Consider the following 18,463-nt stretch of genomic DNA (forward strand, 5'->3'; position numbering starts at 1 on the left):
CCACCGCCCGGCCCCCCCATTTGATTTCTTAATGCTACATCTTCCTATGATTTTTTTTCCTACAGATAACATACCCTGGGATGACTTAGATGGCACAGATATTAAAGAAGCCATACTTTTGGGAAATTACTTGGAAGCTGATGTTAGGCTTCCAAAACCTTACTATGACATTGTTAAGTCAGGCATCCAGGTGAAGAAGAAAGACCGGGCTATGAACCTTCAAGATATTCAGTACATTCTGAAGAATGATTTAAAGGTAACTTCTGAAGTTGTTGGGTATTTTATTTCTTTTAAAAAATTTTATGGGGCGATTGGGAGAGATTCAGCAAGGAAGAAGCAACAGGAGAAGAGATGGCTGAGAGGCTGGATGCAGGGCTGATGATACCCAGTGTAAAAGGTTATGAAAGAAGCCATACCTGTTTGCTAGGGCCTTGAATAAAGCTGATGTCTCCTGAAACCTGAGAAAAAAACTTTTTTTTTTTTGATTGGTTTTTGGATCACACCCAGTAGCACTCGGATTACTCCTTCTGTGCTCAGAAATCAACCCTGGCAGGTTGGGGTACCATAGGGGATGCCGGGAATCGAACCAGGTCCCTCTCAGGTCAGCTGCATGCAAAGCAAACACCCTACTGCTGTGCCTTCTCTCCGGCCCCGATATTTTATTTCTGTGTATCCTTCCCAAGGGATTAAGGAGTTAGAGACTAAGAAGAAGCTAAAGACCAAGTTGCAAAAAATTGGAAAATTCTCACTTCATTACAAGTTTCTTATGTTTCTGAGAAAAATCTAAGTGTTTTTACCTGATAAAGGCAGGCCAGAATTGAGGGTTCTAGGGAATCAATGGCCAGTAAATAGCAGGGCACCCTGTAGACACTTAGTCCTTTGTCAATAATTGGAAACAACCCTGGATTAGCTAATTAGAGCTACAGTTAGTCTATCTAGCAGGATTGAGGGAATTTCCTTCAAATGTAGATCAGTTTCTTTTTTTTTCCTTTTTGGGTCACACCCGGCGGTGCTCAGGGGTTACTCCTGGCTGTCTGCTCAGAAATAGCTCCTGGTAGGCATGGGGGACCATATGGGACACCGGGATTCAAACCAACCACCTTTGGTCCTGGATCGGCTGCTTGCAAGGCAAACGCCGCTATGCTATCTCTCCAGGCCCCAAATGTAGATCAATTTCTAAAAGATCATTGACATTCAGATAATTTCGACGTCCTTGGCAATGTTTTTCTCGTTACAGGATTTTATTGGAGGTCAGAGAACTCAGCCAACGGAGAACTCCAGGATACATAGATACGAACTTCATTCTGATACCAATATCCGTCTAGGATTGACTTCAGATCATTCAAAAGGGATTTCTGACTTGGAAATAAAGGAACTGAAGGAAATGGGTATGGCCTTAAACTAAAACTTAGACATAGTTTGAGATGAATGTGTTCTGAGAGTCATAAGCTACAGTTTTTCCAATCTGTGCAAATCATTTATGCTAGAGAAAGATGGGTGCCTTAGGAAAAAATTAAGCTCCTTAAAATGCCTTTTTTTTGTTTGTTGTTGCCTTTTTCTTTTTGGGCCACACCCGGTGACGCTCAGGTTACTCCTGGCTATGTGCTCAAAAATCGCTCCTGGCTTGGGGGACCATATGGGACGCTGGGGGATCGAACTTTGGTCCATCGTAGGTTAGCATGTGCAAGGCAGACGCCTTATTTGCACCACCGCTCCAGTCCCTGTTTTTTGTTTTTGAGCCACATTCAGCTATATTCAGGGCTTACTCCTGACTTTGCACTCAGGAATTACTTCTGGCAGTGCTTAAGGGATTGTATGAGGTGCCAAGGATTTAACCCAGGTAGGCCAGGTACAAGGCAAGCACCCTATCAGCTGTACTATCTCTCCTACCTCCACTTCTTTTTTTTTTTTTTTTTTTTTTGATTTTTGGGCCACACCCGGTGACGCTCAGGGGTTACTCCTGGCTATGTGCTCAGAAGTTGCTCCTGGCTTGGGGGACCATATGGGACACCCGGGGATCGAACTGCGGTCCGTCCAAGGCTAGCGCAGGCAAGGCAGGCACCTTACCTTTAGCGCCACCGCCCGGCCCCCTACCTCCACTTCTTAAAACCAATCTTCCTCTCTTTCCTTCCCTCCCCTTCTCCCATCCTGTCCTGCCCTGCTCCCGCTTATCAATATCAGGAGTTACTCCTGCCTCTGCACTCAGGAATCACTCTTGGTGGTGCTCAGGGGACCATATGGGGTTCTGGAGATTGAACCCAGGTTGACTGCATGCAAGGCGAATACTCTGCCCACTGTACTACCACTTTAGCCCCTAAAAAATACTTTATTTTTTTTAAATGTTCACCATTGCAGCAGGCAGAGGAGGAGGCTGGGTGGGAGGGCAGCAGAGAAGCTGGTGATCTTGGTGGCAGGAAATGTGCACTGATGAAGGGATGGATGTTGGGCATTGGATGACTGAAACTTAATCATGAACAACTTGGTAATTGTATCTCATGGTGATTCAATTAAACTTTTTTATTTTAGGAACCAGAGCAATAGCACAGTGGTAAGATGTTTTTCTTTTTTTTTTTTTTTTTTTTTGGTTTTTGGTTTTTGGGCCACACCCGTTTGACGCTCAGGGGTTACTCCTGGCTATGAGCTCAGAAATCGCCCCTGGCTTGGGAGACCATATGGGACGCCGGGGGATCGAACCGCGGTCCGTCCTACGCTAGCGCTTGTAAGGCAGACACCTTACCTCTAGCGCCACCTTCCCGGCCCCAAGATGTTTTTCTTATATGCAGCTGATCCTAGTTGGATTTTGACATCCTATATAGTCCCTGAGTCTGTCCAGAGCCAGGAGTAACCCCTAAGTGCTGCTGGGTGTCACCCAAACAAACAAAAATACTGAGAGGTGGGGCCAGAGAGATAGTATAGTGGATAGGGCATTTACCTTGCATGTGGCTTACCTGGGTTTCATCTCCTGGCATCCCAGATAGTCTCCCGAGCATCACCAGGAATGACCCCTGAGCAAAGAGCCAGGAGTAACGCCTGGGTGTGGCTCATAACCCCCAATGTGTTTAGAAAAACACACATTTTTGGGTGATTTTGGACAACAGCTGGCAGAACTCAGGGGTTACTCCTGGCTCCACGCTCAGAAATCGCTCCTGGCAGGCTCGGGGGACCATATGGGATGCCGGGATGCAAACCAATGACCTTTTGCATGAAAGGCAAATGCCTTACCTCCATGCTATCTCTCCGGCCCCACTCCTGGCTCTCAGCTCAGAAATGATTCCTGATAGGGTACTGGGGACCATATGGGATGCCAAGGTATTCTGCCTGAATTGGCCATGTGTAAGGCAAGCAACTTACCCACTCTTCTGTCACTCCAATCTCTTAAAACATAATTTAAAACATTCTTTATGTCGCGGATTAACCTGGATCCATCCTGGGTCTGCTGTGTGCAAGGCAAATGTTTTACTGCTGTGCTATCTCTCCAGCTCCAATTTAAAACATTCTTAGGGGGGCTGGAGTGATAGCACAGCAGTAGGGCATTTGTCTTGCATGCGGCCAACCCAGACGGACTCCAGTTCAACTCCTGACAACCCATATAGGCTCCTGAGTTTACCAGGAGTGACTTCTGAGTTAAGAGCCAGGAGTAAGGGCCCGGAGAGATAGCACAGCGGCGTTTGCCTTGCAAGCAGCCGATCCAGGACCAAAGGTGGTTGGTTCGAATCCCGGTGTCCCATATGGTCCCCCCGTGCCTGCCAGGAACTATTTCTGAGCAGACAGCCAGGAGTAACCCCTGAGCACCGCCGGGTGTGGCCCAAAAACCAAAAACCAAAAAAAAAAAAAAAAAAAAAAGGAGCCAGGAGTAACCCCTGAGCACCGCTAGGTGTAACCCAAAATAAAACACTTTTTTTTTTGTTTTGTTTTTGGGCCACACCCGGCGGTGCTCAGAAATAGCTCCTGGCAGGCACGGGGGACCATATGGGACACTGGGACTCGAACCAACCACCTTAGGTCCTGGATTGGCTGCTTGCAAGGCAAACGCCGCTGTGCTATCTCTCCGGGCCCATAAAACACATTTTTTAATTTTTTAATTAATATCTTTATTTAAACACCTTGATTACAAACATGATTATGGTTGGGTTTCAGTCATGTAAAGAACACCCCCTTTACCAGTGCAACATTCCCATCACCAATGTCCCAAATCTCCCTCCTCCCGACCCCATCCCTGTCTACTCCAGACAGGTTTTCTATTTCCCTCGTTCATTCTTATTGTTAGGATATTTCTCAATGTAGTTATTTCTCTAATTACACTCATCACTCTTTGTGGTGAGCTTCAGGAAGTGAGCTGGAACTTCCAGCCCTCCTCTCTTTTGTCTCTGAAAATTATTGCAAGAATGTCTTTCATTTTTCTTAAAACTCATAGATGAGTGAGACCATTCTGCATCTGTCTCTCTCCCTCTGATTTATTTCACTCAGGATAATAGATTCCATGTATATTCATGTATAGGAAAATCTCATGACTTCATCTCTCCTAATGGCTGCATAATATTCCATTGTGCATATGTACCACAGTTTCTTTAGCCATTCATCTGTTGAACGGTATCTTGGTTGTTTCCAGAGTCTGGCTATGGTAAATAGTGCTGCAATGAATATAGGTGTAAGGAAGGGATTTTTGTATTGTATTTTTGTGTTCCTAGGGACATTCTTTTTTAAATAATATTTTTAAAAATAAAATCTATTTAAACACCATGATCACATAATTGTAGTTGGGTAAAAAACAAATTTTTTTTTTTAGTTTTTGGATCAAACCCGGCAGCACTCGGGTTACTCCTGGCTCTACACTCAGAAATCGCTCCTGGCAGGCTCAGGGGACCACATGGGATGCTGGGATTCGAACCACCATCCTTCTGCATGAAAGGCAAATGCCTTACCTCCATGCTATCTCTCTGCACCCCCCCCCCAAATACATTCTTTTTTTTTTCTTTTTCTTTTTTCTTTTTTTTGGTTTTTGGGCCACATCCGGCGATGCTCAGAGGTTACTCCTGGCTGTCTGCTCAGAAATAGCTCCTGGCAGGCATGGGGGACCATATGGGACACCGGGATTTGAACCAACCACCTTTGGTCCTGGATCGGCTGCTTGCAAGGCAAACGCCACTGTGCTATCTCTCCGGGCCCCCAAAATACATTCTTAAAGGGGCTGGGGGCCAGAGAGATCCAACAGTAACCCCAGAGCCTTGCTGAGCATGCCCTCCAAATAATATTTCAAGGAGTTGCATAGTTAGTATGGGGGTAAGGTGCTTGTTTTGCCCTGTTTGATTCCAGACTCTTTGGGCTTTTCTCCCAGCACTGCCAGAGTGATCCCTGAGCACTACTGGGTGCGATCTCCTCTCCCCCACTTCCCCACAGAAAGATTGAAGAAATTCCTAGATGCATGTAATCTAATCTAATTAATAATTAATTATACTTTTTCATCCAGGGATTAAACTCAAATGCTCTACGTGCAATACATGTGCTCTAGCACAGAGCTATATATCCTAGCCCTATTTATTTCGATACATTTTGCTTTGGTGTGTTTTGGGGCCTTACTTGGTGATGCTCAGGACTGGCTTTGCACTCAGGAGTCACTCCTGGCAGACTCGGGATCATATGGATTGAACCCAGGTCTCAGTCTCTTGCAAAGCATGGTCTTTACCAGTGTACTATCTCCAGCCCTTTAAAAATTATTTTAATTTTAATTTTTTTTGTTTTTGGTTTTTTTTTGGGGGGGCACACCCAGCATTGTTCAGGGGTTACTCCTGGCTGTCTGCTCAGAAATAGCTCCTGGCAGGCACGGGGGACCATATGGGACACCGGGATTGGAACCAACCACCTTTGGTCCTGGATCGGCTGCTTGCAAGGCAAACACCGCTGTGCTATCTCTCCGGGCCCTAAAAAAAATTTTTTTTTATTTTTTTTATTTTTTATTTTTTTATTTTTTTTTTGGTTTTTGGGCCACACCCGGTAACGCTCAGGGGTTACTCCTGGCTATGCGCTCAGAAGTCGCTCCTGGCTTGGGGGACCATATGGGATACCGGGGGATCGAACCGCGGTCCGTCCAAGGCTAGCGCAGGCAAGGCAGGCACCTTACCTCTTGTGCCACCGCCCGGCCCAAAATTTTTTATTTTTTTATTTGTTGCTGTTATGGTGGTGGCAGGATTGTACATGCTGGGTTGTTTTGCTAAAGCAGTTTAGCTGTGATGCTCACTCACATTCTGGTTGTGGTGTTCACCAGGCCTGGCTGGCTCCAAGAGCACAACTATAAAATGAAATGAATAGTTGACTTATTTTGTATGTAAAATTAATCTTCCATGAGAGTCAGAGACCTGTAATTTACGTGTTCTGACTATTACGTGTTTTCAGCACACTGTAACTTAAATGTAGAACATTTCTCCCAGGGTTTGATTCCTGCACAAATTATTTCTGTGGGGTTAGGGAGCAGGTTTGGCCTTGCAGATTAATTATGGTACTTAGGGGCTATTCCTGGTTTGGTGCTCAGGAGTAAACCCTGGCAGTGCTCAGGGAACTATTAATGATTACCAGGCTTTGAATCAGGCATTTTGCCTCCTGTAGTTCTCTCTTTGTACCCCACTTTTCTAGATTCAGCTCTCTCAGTGCCTCTGACAGTGTAGACTTTACAACTGGGAACATAGTGGGGAAAAAGAAAAAGCTTTTGTCTGTATTGTGTACCCCTCAAACAAGGAGTCCTGGCAGAATAGCTGCTGTAGGAGACCACCTGAGTCACTGCACATTGCCTCTCTTTCCAACAGGCAGTCAACTCAACTCTTCCAAGAGTCAGTCTTCTCCTAATGAGAAAGTGACACCAGATCCTCAGGACCCAGATCCAAGTCTGATGGCCAAGGAGACTCAGCATCAAGATGCTGCTTGCCTTGATTACTGTGTGACAGGAGAATCCAGGAGCCCCAGCCCAGGCCATGAGAGCCTCTGCAGCTTTGAGATGAATGAAATCTACTCAGGCTGCCTAAATGTGCAAGAAGACAAAGAGGAAGAGTTCCCAGAAGCGGATTCAGTTTTTGAGAGCTCTGGGCAGAACCAGGCAGATGAACTGAAATCCATGGAGGATGAATTGGAGAAGATAGAGAGAGAGGCATGCTGCTGCTACAGTAGTGAGGATGACAGCCCTTCAGAAGTTGACCAGGAGCTCTCCTTTGAGAACTGGGACTGGCCACAGGGTACCCCGAGTTTATCCAGCCCAGTGGAGCCAACTAAAGTAGCAAAGAGCAGTGTGAACAACAGATCCATGACTGAGGAGTATATCAGCAAGTGTGTGCTGAATTTAAAGATTTCACAGACCTTATTGCACCAGAATGCTGATCTGCTCAGGAATACCCAACAGAAAATAGAGAAGCTTGAGACAGTACAGAAGGATCAGGAAGAACACAGGTCCTTATGGGCTTCAACAAGAGAGTTTGCAAATATCTGTAACCCGCCTTTAGTTTTGGGCCCCCCATCTCTGAACTATATTCCTCCGGTTCTGCAGCCATCGGACATTGGTAACAGTTACCCAAATCTAGTAGTCAGTAACTTTCAAGGAACTGGGCATTTTGGCCAGAGGTGCAGAAGTGAGCCTAACTGGAAATCTTTCCCTCAAGTCTTTGAAAAAAACACCATGGAGCAATCAGAGAAGAGCCAGCAGGTAAATCTGAGAAGTGGGAGGCAGGGCAGGCTGAGCAACACCTGGAACCAGGGTCAGTATAGCTCCAGCGTGAGTGCAAGAGCTGATGGAAATACTGCTGACTGATGCTGGTGTGGGAACTAAAGTTATGAGGGTGGAATTCCAAGATAGAGATTTTTCACTACCCATTCCAAACCCCATACAAGTTCTATACATTATATTGAGTTGCTTAAATATACTTTATTTACTTCTTTTTTTGTTTGTTTTTGGCTTTTTGGGTCACACCCAGCAGCATTCAGGGGTTACTCCTGGCTCTACGTTCAGAAATCGCTCCTGGAAGGCACAGGGGACCATATGGGATGCCGGGATTCGAACCACTGTCCTTCTGCATGCAAGGCAAACGCCTTACCGCTATGCCATCTCTCCGGCCCCTATTTATTTACTTTTAATTTGGGGCCACATCTGCTAGTGCTAAAGAGCTAGTCATGGCTTAGTGAATGAGACCATTCACTATGGGTGCTCATACTTGGGACTCCAGAATGCAAAGCAGGTTTTCCAGGCATCGAGCCATCTTCCTTGGCCCTGAAATTGTTACTTTTGTTGTTTGTTTGTTTGTTTGTTGTTTGTTTGTTTGTTTGGGGGCCACACATAGTGAAGCTTAGGGGGGTTCCTGGCTCTGCTCAGTAATTCCTGGCAGGGCTCAGAGGACCATATAAGAATCCAGGGATAGAACCTGGGTTGATTGCTTGCAATGCAAGCTCCTTAGCTGCTGTACTGTCTCTCTGGCCCCTGCTTTTTTTTTTTAATTTTAATTTTATTTATTTATTTTTGGTCACATCCGGCGGTGCTCATGAGTTACTCCCAGCTCTGTACTCAGAAATTGCTCTTGGCAGGCTCAGGGGACCATATGGGATGCTGGGAATCGAAGCCAGGTCTATCCGGGTCTGCCATGTGCAAGGCAAATGCCCAGTTCCGTGCTATCACTCCAGCCCCTAAATTTATAATTTTAGGCACCATGGTTTACAAAACTGTCATTAGTAAGTTTTCATACATGAAACATTCTAGCACCTTACCCTCTACCAATGGCCACTTTAAAAAAATGCTGTTTGTTTTTATTTTGTTTTAGGGCTACACATAGTGGTTTTTAGGGCTTATTCCTGGCTTTGTGCTCAGGGATCATTCTTTTTTTTTTTTTTTTTTTGGGCCACACCCGGTAACGCTCAGGGGTTACTCCTGGCTATGAGCTCAGAAGTTGCTCCTGGCTTTGGGGACCATATGGGACGCCGGGGATCGAACCGCGGTCCGTTCAAGGCTAGCGCAGGTAAGGCAGGCAGCTTACCTCTTGCGCCACCGCCCGGCCCCCAGGGATCATTCTTAGTGGGTATCATGGGACCATATGGGCTGCTAAGGATTGAACGTGGTTTAGTCTCATGCAAGGCAAGCACTCTACTTGCTTTTCTCTCTCTCTCCCTCTTTTCTCTCCCCTACCCTTCTCCCTTCCTTTTGAAATTGCTGTTTTTATACGTTGAAATGATCAAGTACTGACTGCTTGGAGGTACTCCTGACTGTGCTTAGGAATGACAACTAGTGGCACTCAGGAGATCAAATATAATGTCAGGATCAAATCAGGACGGCTGTTTGCAAGAAAGGCAGATAAACCCTTATACTATTTCTCTGGTCCAGTTGTTAGATTTTTTTTTTTTTTTTTTTTGGTTTTTCGGTCACACCTGGTGATGCTCAGGCGTTACTCCTGGCTATGTGCTCAGAAGTCGCTCCTGGCTTGGGGGACCATATAGGACACTGGGGGATCGAACCATGGTCCATCCTAGGCTAGCACTGACAAGGCAGACACCTTACCTTACCTCTAGCACCACCGCGCTGGCCCCCAGTTGTTAGATTTTTAATTTTCTTTTGGTTTTTAGTTTTTGGGTCACACCTGGTGATGCTCAGGGGTTACTCCTGGCTCTGAGCTCAGAAATCGCTCCTGGGGGCTGGAGCAGTGGCGCAAGTGGTAGGGTGTCTTGCCTTGGATGCGTTAACCAAGGACAGACTGTGATTCAATCCCCAGTGTTCCATATGGTCCCCCAAGCCAGGAGCAATTTCTGAGTGCATAGCCAGGAGTAACCCCTGAGTGTCATTGGGTGTGGCCCCCCCCCAAAAAAAACCAAACCAAAACAAAAAATGTCGCCCCAAGCAGGCTCCGGGGACCATATGGGATGCTGGGATTCGAACCAGGGTCTGTCCGGTGTTGGCCACATGCAAAGCAGATGCTTTACTGCTGTGCTATCACTCAGCCCCAGTTGTTAGATATTTTTGTATTGTTTTGTTGGAGGGCCACACCCAGCAGCGCAGGGGTTGCTCCTGGCTCTGCTCTCAAGATCACTTCTGGCAGGTTGGAGGCCCATATGGGATGCATGGGATTAAACCTAGGTTAGTTGTGTTAGAGGCCAGGCCTACAACTAGCCTACAACTAACCTCAGTTGTTAGATTTCTTTTATGTTGATTTTTAAATTTTTAAGTGCCTTTTATTTTATTATTATTATTATTATTATTATTATTATTTTGTTTTGGGTCATACCCAGTGACACTTAGGAGTTACTCCTGGGTTGCACTCAGAAATTGCTCCTGGCTTGGGGTACCATGTGGGACAGCGAGGTATCATCCCAGGTTAGTTGCGTGCAAGGCAAACATCCTACCACTTGTGCCACCACTCCGGCCCCTATTTTATTTTATTTTATTTTTTGTGCTAAGATCAAACCTTGGGTCTCGCATATGCAAGATAAAAATTCTACCACTGGGGCCCGGAGAGATAGCACAACGGCGTTTGCCTTGCAAGCAGCTGATCCAGGACCAAAGGTGGTTGGTTCGAATCCTGGTGTCCCATATGGTCCCCCGTGCCTGCCAGGAGCTATTTCTTTTTTTTTTTTTGGTTTTTGGGCCACACCCATTTGACGCTCAGGGGTTAGTCCTGGCTATGTGCTCAGAAATCGCCCCTGGCTTGGGGGAACCATATGGGACGCCGGGGGATCGAACTGCTGGCTGTCCGTTCCTTGGCTAGCGCTTGTAAGGCAGGCAGGCACCTTACCTCCAGCGCCACCGCCTGGCCCCAGGAGCTATTTCTTTTTGATTTTTTTTTTGGGGGGCCACACCCTGTGACGCTCAGGGGTTACTCCTGGCTATGCGCTCAGAAGTTTCTCCTGGCTTCTTGGGGGACCATATGGGACGCCGGGGGATCGAACCGAGGTCCGTCCTAGGCTAGCGCAGGCAAGGCAGGCACCTTACCTCCACAGGAGCTATTTCTGAGCAGATAGCCAGGAGTCACCCCTGAGCACCGCTGGGTGTGGCCCAAAAACCAAAAAAAAAAAAAAAAAAAAAAAAAGAAAGAATTCTACCACTGATCTACATCTCTATCTTTTCTGCTCATTTTTCACTTACTATCTGAAACTGAAATTTGGGGACATTCTAAATAATGGGCTCCATTAATAAATAAGTTACTAATGTGAAACATTCACAGTGAAGTCTTCACGTTAGTACGTCTGGTTATTGGAACAATTGTATCAGGGATAGCTTTGAAAATAGAATGTGAGAAGAGAATTCCCTCGCTGAAGCGTTGAAAAATGTTTATTGCTTTTAAAACTGTCAATTCTTTGTGTCCCTGGAAAACAGAGCAAAGTTGAACAGTTTCAGCCCTCTCAAGGAGCCAGGGACAATCTGAGAAGAAGCAGGAACCAAACTTACAACAGGTATGTTGGTGTGTTAACTTTTTGTTTTTTTCGTTTTTGTTTTTGTTTTTGGGTCACTTCCGGCGACACTCAGGGGTTATTCCAACTGGAGTCTGTCTTGTGTAGGCTGGGTGCAAGGCAAGCACCTTACCACTGTGCTATCACTCCAGCCCCAGGAGTGTTAACATTTTTAAAATTTTTTTTTCTTGGGGCCGGGTAGGTGGCACTGGAGGTAAGGTGTCTGCCTTGCAAGCGCTAGCCAAGGAAGGACCGCGGTTCGATCCCCCGGCGTCCCATATGGTCCCCCCCAAGCCAGGGGTGATTTCTGAGCACATAGCCAGGAGTCACCCCTGAGCGTCAAACGGGTGTGGCCCAAAAACCAAAAAAAAAAAAAAATTTTTTTTTCTTTTTTTTTTTTTGTGTTTGGGCCACACCCGGCGGTGCTCAGGGGTGACTCCTGGCTGTCTGCTCAGAAATAGCTCCTGGCAGGCACAGGGGACCAGATTGAATTTATAGTGCCCAACATCCTTCACTAGTTTACAGTTCCCACCCCAATGCTCCTCGTTTCTCCTCGTTTCTCCTCGTTTCTCCCTCTCTCTCTCTCTCTCTCTCTCTCTCTCTCTCTCTCTCTCTCTCTCTCTCTCTCTCTCTCTCTCTCTCTCTCGCTTGTTCTCTTGCTCTCGCTCACTCTCTCGCTCTCTTGCTCTGGCTCTCCTCCCCCCTTTTTTTCCTTCCTACTAAAAATTCTTGATAACTGCTGCAAAATTGCTTCTTTGATGGGTGGGAAGGTTTTGACCACACCTGCAGTGCTCAGGGTTTGCCCCTGTTTCCTCACTCAGAGATCCCTGTGGCAATGCTTAGGGGACCAAATGGGATGCTAGCAATCGAATCTGGGTCAACTGTTTGCAAGGCCAGAGCCTTACCCATTGTACTGTCTTTCAGATCCCCCCAAAACTACTTTTAGAATCAAGAAATCTCAAGTTGTAAACTGAAAAAACAATTCATGGAGATTATTACTATTATTATTATTATTATTATTATTATTATTATTATTATTGGTTTTTGGGTCACACCTGGCAGCGCTCAGGGGTTCCTCCTGGCTCTATACTCAGAAATCGCTCCTGGCAGGCTTGGGGGACCTTATGGAATGCCGGGATTCGAACCACTGTCCTTCCGCATGCAAGGCGGAAGGCCTTGCTTCCAATGCTATCTCTCTGGTCCCCTATTACTATTATTATTATTATTATTATTATTATTATTATTATTATTATTTTGTTTTTGGGCCACACCCGGTAACGCTCAAGGGTTACTCCTGGCTATGCGCTCACAAATCACTCCTGGCTTGGACCATATGGGATCAAACAGGTCCATCCTGAGTCAGCCATATGTAAGGCAAATGCCCTATAGTTGTGCTATTTGTCACTCTGGCTTCATGGCTATCATTTAACCCAGTCCTTTGCTTTCTTAGCCAGGAAAAGCCTAGAGAGTCTGGTGCCCGCACCAAAGTGACACAGATGAATAATTCTCTATTGACCAAGCCAAGCCACCCTCAGGAACCTCCTGTTGTCTCCAGCTTTGGTCAGGGTTCGACCAGGTAAGAAGTCGTGGAATTTGAATACCATGGATCTGGTGCCCTCTGGTGGTACAACGGAAGCAGTGCAATTGCAGAAACAACTGCTGGGACTTTGTGGGGTGGCTCAAGGCTGTGTCAGAACCTTGAGTAACTGATGTGTTTATTATGTCCATCTCATTCTTCTCCCTGCCAAAAAACTGTACAATTTAGGATCTATACGGAGCCCGTGTCTTCTGAAATCTGTAACGTAAAGTCAATAAACAGTGAAGATGATGGAAAGGAATACTTAAAATGGAAAAGTGAGTAGCAATTTATGTCTTTGTTGAATAAAATGAAGTTTAAAGCATAATTCCTTTTAGTATTTGGTCACTCCTGGCAATGCTCAAGATTTACTCTTGGCTTTGCGCTCAGGAGTCACTCCCAGAGTGCTCAGAAACCATATGGAATGCCGGGGATCAAACCTGGATCATCTAAGTGCAAGACAAACCCTAAAATGTAGTTTTAATGTGAATATAATTCATAGTACATATGGGCCAGAGTGATAGTATGGCGGGTAGAGTGTTTGCCTTGCACTCAGCCTACCTGGGTTCTATCCCCAGCATCCCATATGGTCACCCGAACCTTCTAGGAGTAATCTGAGTGTAGAGCCAGGAGTAACTCCTGGTTTCCACTAGGTGTGGCCCCTTCAAACAACACAGAAATGTTGTACATGTGCTGTCCTGTCCTCCTACATTTAAGGGAAATAACTTCCCTTTCTAGACTTACAGTAACTACTTTTATTATATATGTGTAAATGAATATCATACAAAAACACAGCAAGATAGACATGTAATGTATAACATTTAAAATGTTATTTTAGGGGCCAGAGTGGTGGTGCTAGAGGTAAAACGTCTGTCTGCCTTGTAAGTGCTAGCCTAGGACAGACTGCGGTTTGATCCCCTGGCGTCCCCTATGGTCCCCCCAAGCCAGGAGTGATTTCTGAGCGCATAGCCAGGAGTAACCCCTGAACGTCAATGGGTGTGGCCCCCCAAAATTAAAAAAAATTAAAATTACTTTATTAAAGAACCATGGTTTACAAAGTTATTCATAGTTGAGTTTTAGACATACAGTATTGTAGCACCAAACTCACCACTGTTGTCAGTTTTCTTCCACCATTGTCCCCAGGTTTCCTCCCATCTCTATGCCCAACCTGCAACGTTATAAGGCATAGGTTTTTTTTTTTTTTTGTCATACCCAGCAGTGCTCAGGGGTTACTCCTGTCTCTATGCTCTATGTTCATAAATCACTCCTGGCAGGCTCAGGGGACCATATGGGATGCTGGGATTCGAACCACCCTACCTCCATGCTATCTCTCTGACCCCATTAAAATCCTACTTTCTCTTATATTCAGTGGCGGTGAAAGAAGTGGCAGAAAAAGCAGTGACTGGGCAGCTGGCGGTATCTCCTTGGCATGTTCAGCTTAGTCTGACTTTAGAGAGTGACACTGAAAATGAGCCTGATCCTCTGCCACAGCCCCTGGTTAGGGACCCTGAGAATGCAGTTTGTAAGCCAGCTGTGGAGTGTCCCAGGAAGAGTGGAAATGGCAAGTGTGAGAAAACAGATGACTGTGACCCCAACAGTGATTGGCATGGTGAACAGCCTGGACCTGGCAGCTTTCCTTGTAAGTTTATTTGGAAAAGTCAGGATGGAGGTGAACTGTAACCAAGCGGCCAACTCTCAAAAAGAAATCATAGGCTGAGGAGTAACTGTATGTTTGAGGCCTGGATTCAAGCAAGCCTCGCCATCTCACATACAAAACTGATTACTGTCTTTGCATAGTTTTCTCCTTATTCATCTGTCTGGGACCATGGATTTTCAGTGGAAAGTTGCATGCCCATTTGATCCCATTGTCCCTTTCACAGATAAGAAATTCACTCCCTATGGGTGTTCAGGGAATAATGTGTTGCCCAGAGGTTTTTCTGACTAGAGCAAACCTTTTGGTACAATGAAAGTAAAATAATTTTATGTACTGATCCTAGTCTTGGGTTTAACTTGGCAAGAGATAGAACCTTGGGGCCGGGAAGGTGGCGCTAGAGGTAAGGTGTCTGCCTTGCAAGCGCTAACATAGGACGGACAGCGGTTCGATCTCCCGGCGTCCCATATGGTCCCCCCAAGCCAGGGGCGATTTCTGAGCGATTTCTGAGCGCATAGCCAGGAGTAACCCCTGAGCATCAAACGGGTGTGGCCCAAAAACCAAAAAAAAAAAAAAAAAAATAGAACCTTTCTTACCTGAAGGCAATGTCTACTTTTCATTTCTTGAAACTTCATTTTTTTTTGGGGGGGGGGCACACCTAGCAGCATTCAGGGGTTACTCCTGGCTCTGCTCAGAAATCGCTTGTGGCAGGCTTGGGGGACAATATGGGATGCCGGGAACCAAACCCGGGTCTGTCATGGGTTGGCCGCTTGCAAGGCAAACACCCTGCTATTGTGCTATCACTCTGGGTCACAGCTGGCATTGCTCAGGGGATACTCCTGGCTCTACGCTCAGTAATTGCTTCTGGCAGGCTGGGGGGGACCATATGGGATGCTGGGATTCGAACCACCGTATTTCTGCATGAAAGGCATGTCATCGCTCCGGCCTTTTTTTTGTTTGTTTGTTTTTTGGGCCACACCTGTTTGGTGCTCAGGGGTTACTCCTGGCTAAAGCATTCAGAACTCCTGGCTGTCTGCTCAGAAATAGCTCCTGTCAGGCACGGGGGACCATATGGGACACCGGGATTCGAACCAACCACCTTTAGTCCTGGATCAGCTGCTTGCAAGGCAAATGCTGCTGTGCTATCTCTCCAGGCCCCGCTGCACTGCCTTTTAAGCCAGAAAATTTTTCTGACTTTCAGAGGATCCTAGAAACAAAGGATAATTACTATTTTTTTGTTTGTTTTTTGTTTTTTGTTTTTGGGCCACACCTGGTGATACTTAGGTTACTCCTGGCTATGCACTCAGAACTCACTTCTGGCTTGGGGACCGACCATACAGGATACCACAGATTGAACCCAGGTCCATCCTGGGTCAGCTGCTTGAGAGGCATATGCCCTACTACTGTGCTACCATTCCGGCCTTAAACATAATATTTTTTTTTTTGGGTGGGGGACACACCAGGCAGTGTTCAGGGGTTACTCTTGGCTATCTGCTCAGAAATTGCTCCTGGCTTGGGGGACCATATGGGATGCCAGGGGATTGAATGCTTCATCCTAGGTTAGCATGTGCAAGGCAAATGCCCTACCACATGTGCCACCACTCCGGCCCCTTAAAGCAATATATTTCTGCCTAGTAAATTGCTTGCAACAGAGGCTGAGATATGAATTAAGAGTTGCCTGCAGGTCAAAGAAAGGTGCCTTAGTAAAAAACATGTATGTATTTATACATTTTCTTTGTATACATACATACATATTTGCGACTAAGAATCTTTTCTTGTCAAATATCACTCCCAAATGTGGAAAAGGGTAGATAAAAGACTGAAATGAGACTGGAGGGTTCACTGAATGAGCTCAAACACATGCATTGTATACCAGAAACCTGCATGCCAGAACCCAACACTGCATGGTTCCCTGAGCACTGCCAAGAAAGACCCCATAGCAATGAGCTGGGAGTAGCTTCTGAGCAACATTTGTGTGTCCCAGAAACCAGAATAAATTTTTCAAAGATTATTGAGGGCTATGTGCTGGGCCACACTAAGAGTCTCACACTTTGGACAGTGTCTTAATTTGGCCTATGGGACAGTGGCAGAATTACACATCACTTCTCTCATAGTATTCTATACCATCTGAATATTTCTCAGTAACTTTGGCCTTGGTTCTTGGTTGTGTCCATCAATAGGTATCAGACTCCTATCCCTGAAAAAGAATGAACTGCCAGAGCTTAGTGAAGTCTTTGAAGCAAATTGTGGTACATCTGTTATCAGTGCGAAATCTTACAGTGTAAGTAACACTCCTGGAGAGCCAAGTTGAGCCTGAAGACAGAATTGCTATATACAGGACATTGAAATAAGACTAATGGTGATTCTTTTTGGTTGGAGCAAGTACCCTTGTGTCTTTGATACAAACAAAATGTAATTCCTTCTGCCTAGTACTGTTCAAAGCATTGAAATTTGGGGAGAACACAGACATGTCAGATTCAATACTGGCTTTTAAGTTTTCTATCCAGGTATGTAGACAAGACCAGTAAGGGTGAGATTAGATAATGAGGCTTGTAGTCAAGCCAGCAGTTGAGGTCTCAGTGGAGCAGGAGTTATAATGAGAATGTCTTCACCGGGAATATTATTTTTGTGGGGAGAGGGCCACACCTGGCAATGCTCAGAGGCTACTCCTGGCTCTGTGCTCAGGAGTTACTCCTGGCTGTGTTTGGGGGACCATATAGGGTGCTTGTATTGAACCTAAGTAGGCCACATGCAAGGCAAACGCTCTACTCACTATACTATTGTTTTGGCCCCTTTATCTGGAAAAAAATTTTTTTTTTTTTTTGTTTTTTGGGTCACACCCAGCGGTGTCAGGGTTTACTCCTGGCTTTGTGCTCAGAAGTACCCTTGCAGGCTTAGAGGACCATATGGGAGGCCGGGATTCAAACCGGGGTCTGTCCTGTGTTGGCTGCACCTTACTGCTGTGCTATCACTATGGCCCTTATCTGGAATATTCCTGAAGACCCACAGCCAACTCTCACCCAATGGAAGCACATGTTCAGACCTGGTATTTGAGCCTCAGTAGGATCTGTAGGTGCCAGGCATTTTTTAACATTTAGGTTCATCCTTGCTTTAGAAGTGTAACACATTCTGACTTGAACAGTTGGACTAGAAACCAAAGTTTCTTCTATTGTATTTAATGTGGGCCCAGAATAATTGAAAGAATTTTAACAGCAATTGAAAATAAAATACTATATGGGCCAGATAGTACAAGGATTAAGGGACTTGTCTTTTTTTTTTTTTTTTCTTTTGGCGGCACTCAGTGGTTCTCTGGTATTACTCCTGGCAGTCTCAGGGGACCATCTGGGATGCTAGGGATTGGCCATATACAAGGCAAGGGCCTTATCTGCTGTCCTATCTCTCTGGCCCCAAGGCTCTTGTCTCCTACCTCCCACCCCCCCCACCCCCGTTTTTGGGCCACACCCGGTGGTGCTCAAGGGTTACTCCTGGCTGTCTGCTCAGAAATAGCTCCTGGCAGGCACGGGGGACATATGGGACACCGGGATTTGAACCAACCACCTTTGGTCCTGGATCTGCTACTTGCAAGGCAAATGCCGCTGTGCTATCTCTCCGGGCCCAAGGCTCTTGTTTTTAAAAAAGTTTTTTTTTCTTTTTTTTTGGTCATAATTGGCGATGATCAAGGATGAGCCCTAAGCACTGCTGTGTGTGTGTGTGTGTGTGTGTGTGTGTGTGTGTGTGTGTGTGTGTGTGTGTGAGCCCTAAGCACTGCTGTGTGTGTGTGTGTGTATGTGTGTGTGTGTGTGTGTGTGTGTGTGTGTGTGTGTGTGAGGGGG

The 18,463-nt window shown here is 45.9% G+C and overlaps 1 protein-coding gene across 1 annotated transcript in view; it reads left to right on the plus strand.

Moving 5' to 3' along the window:
- The window catches only part of TEX14 (testis expressed 14, intercellular bridge forming factor), a 105,852-nt gene that overhangs the window by 36,248 nt on the left and 51,141 nt on the right, over positions 1–18,463 (plus strand). The window contains 8 exon segments of the mRNA XM_049764792.1: positions 66–256; positions 1,238–1,388; positions 6,798–7,685; positions 11,301–11,406; positions 12,854–12,979; positions 13,169–13,257; positions 14,349–14,622; positions 16,773–16,911. Coding sequence (XP_049620749.1) covers positions 66–256; positions 1,238–1,388; positions 6,798–7,685; positions 11,301–11,406; positions 12,854–12,979; positions 13,169–13,257; positions 14,349–14,622; positions 16,773–16,911 — 1,964 coding nt within the window.

The sequence above is a fragment of the Suncus etruscus genome, chromosome 1 (genome assembly GCF_024139225.1).
Source record: "Suncus etruscus isolate mSunEtr1 chromosome 1, mSunEtr1.pri.cur, whole genome shotgun sequence".
NCBI lineage: Eukaryota > Metazoa > Chordata > Mammalia > Eulipotyphla > Soricidae > Suncus > Suncus etruscus.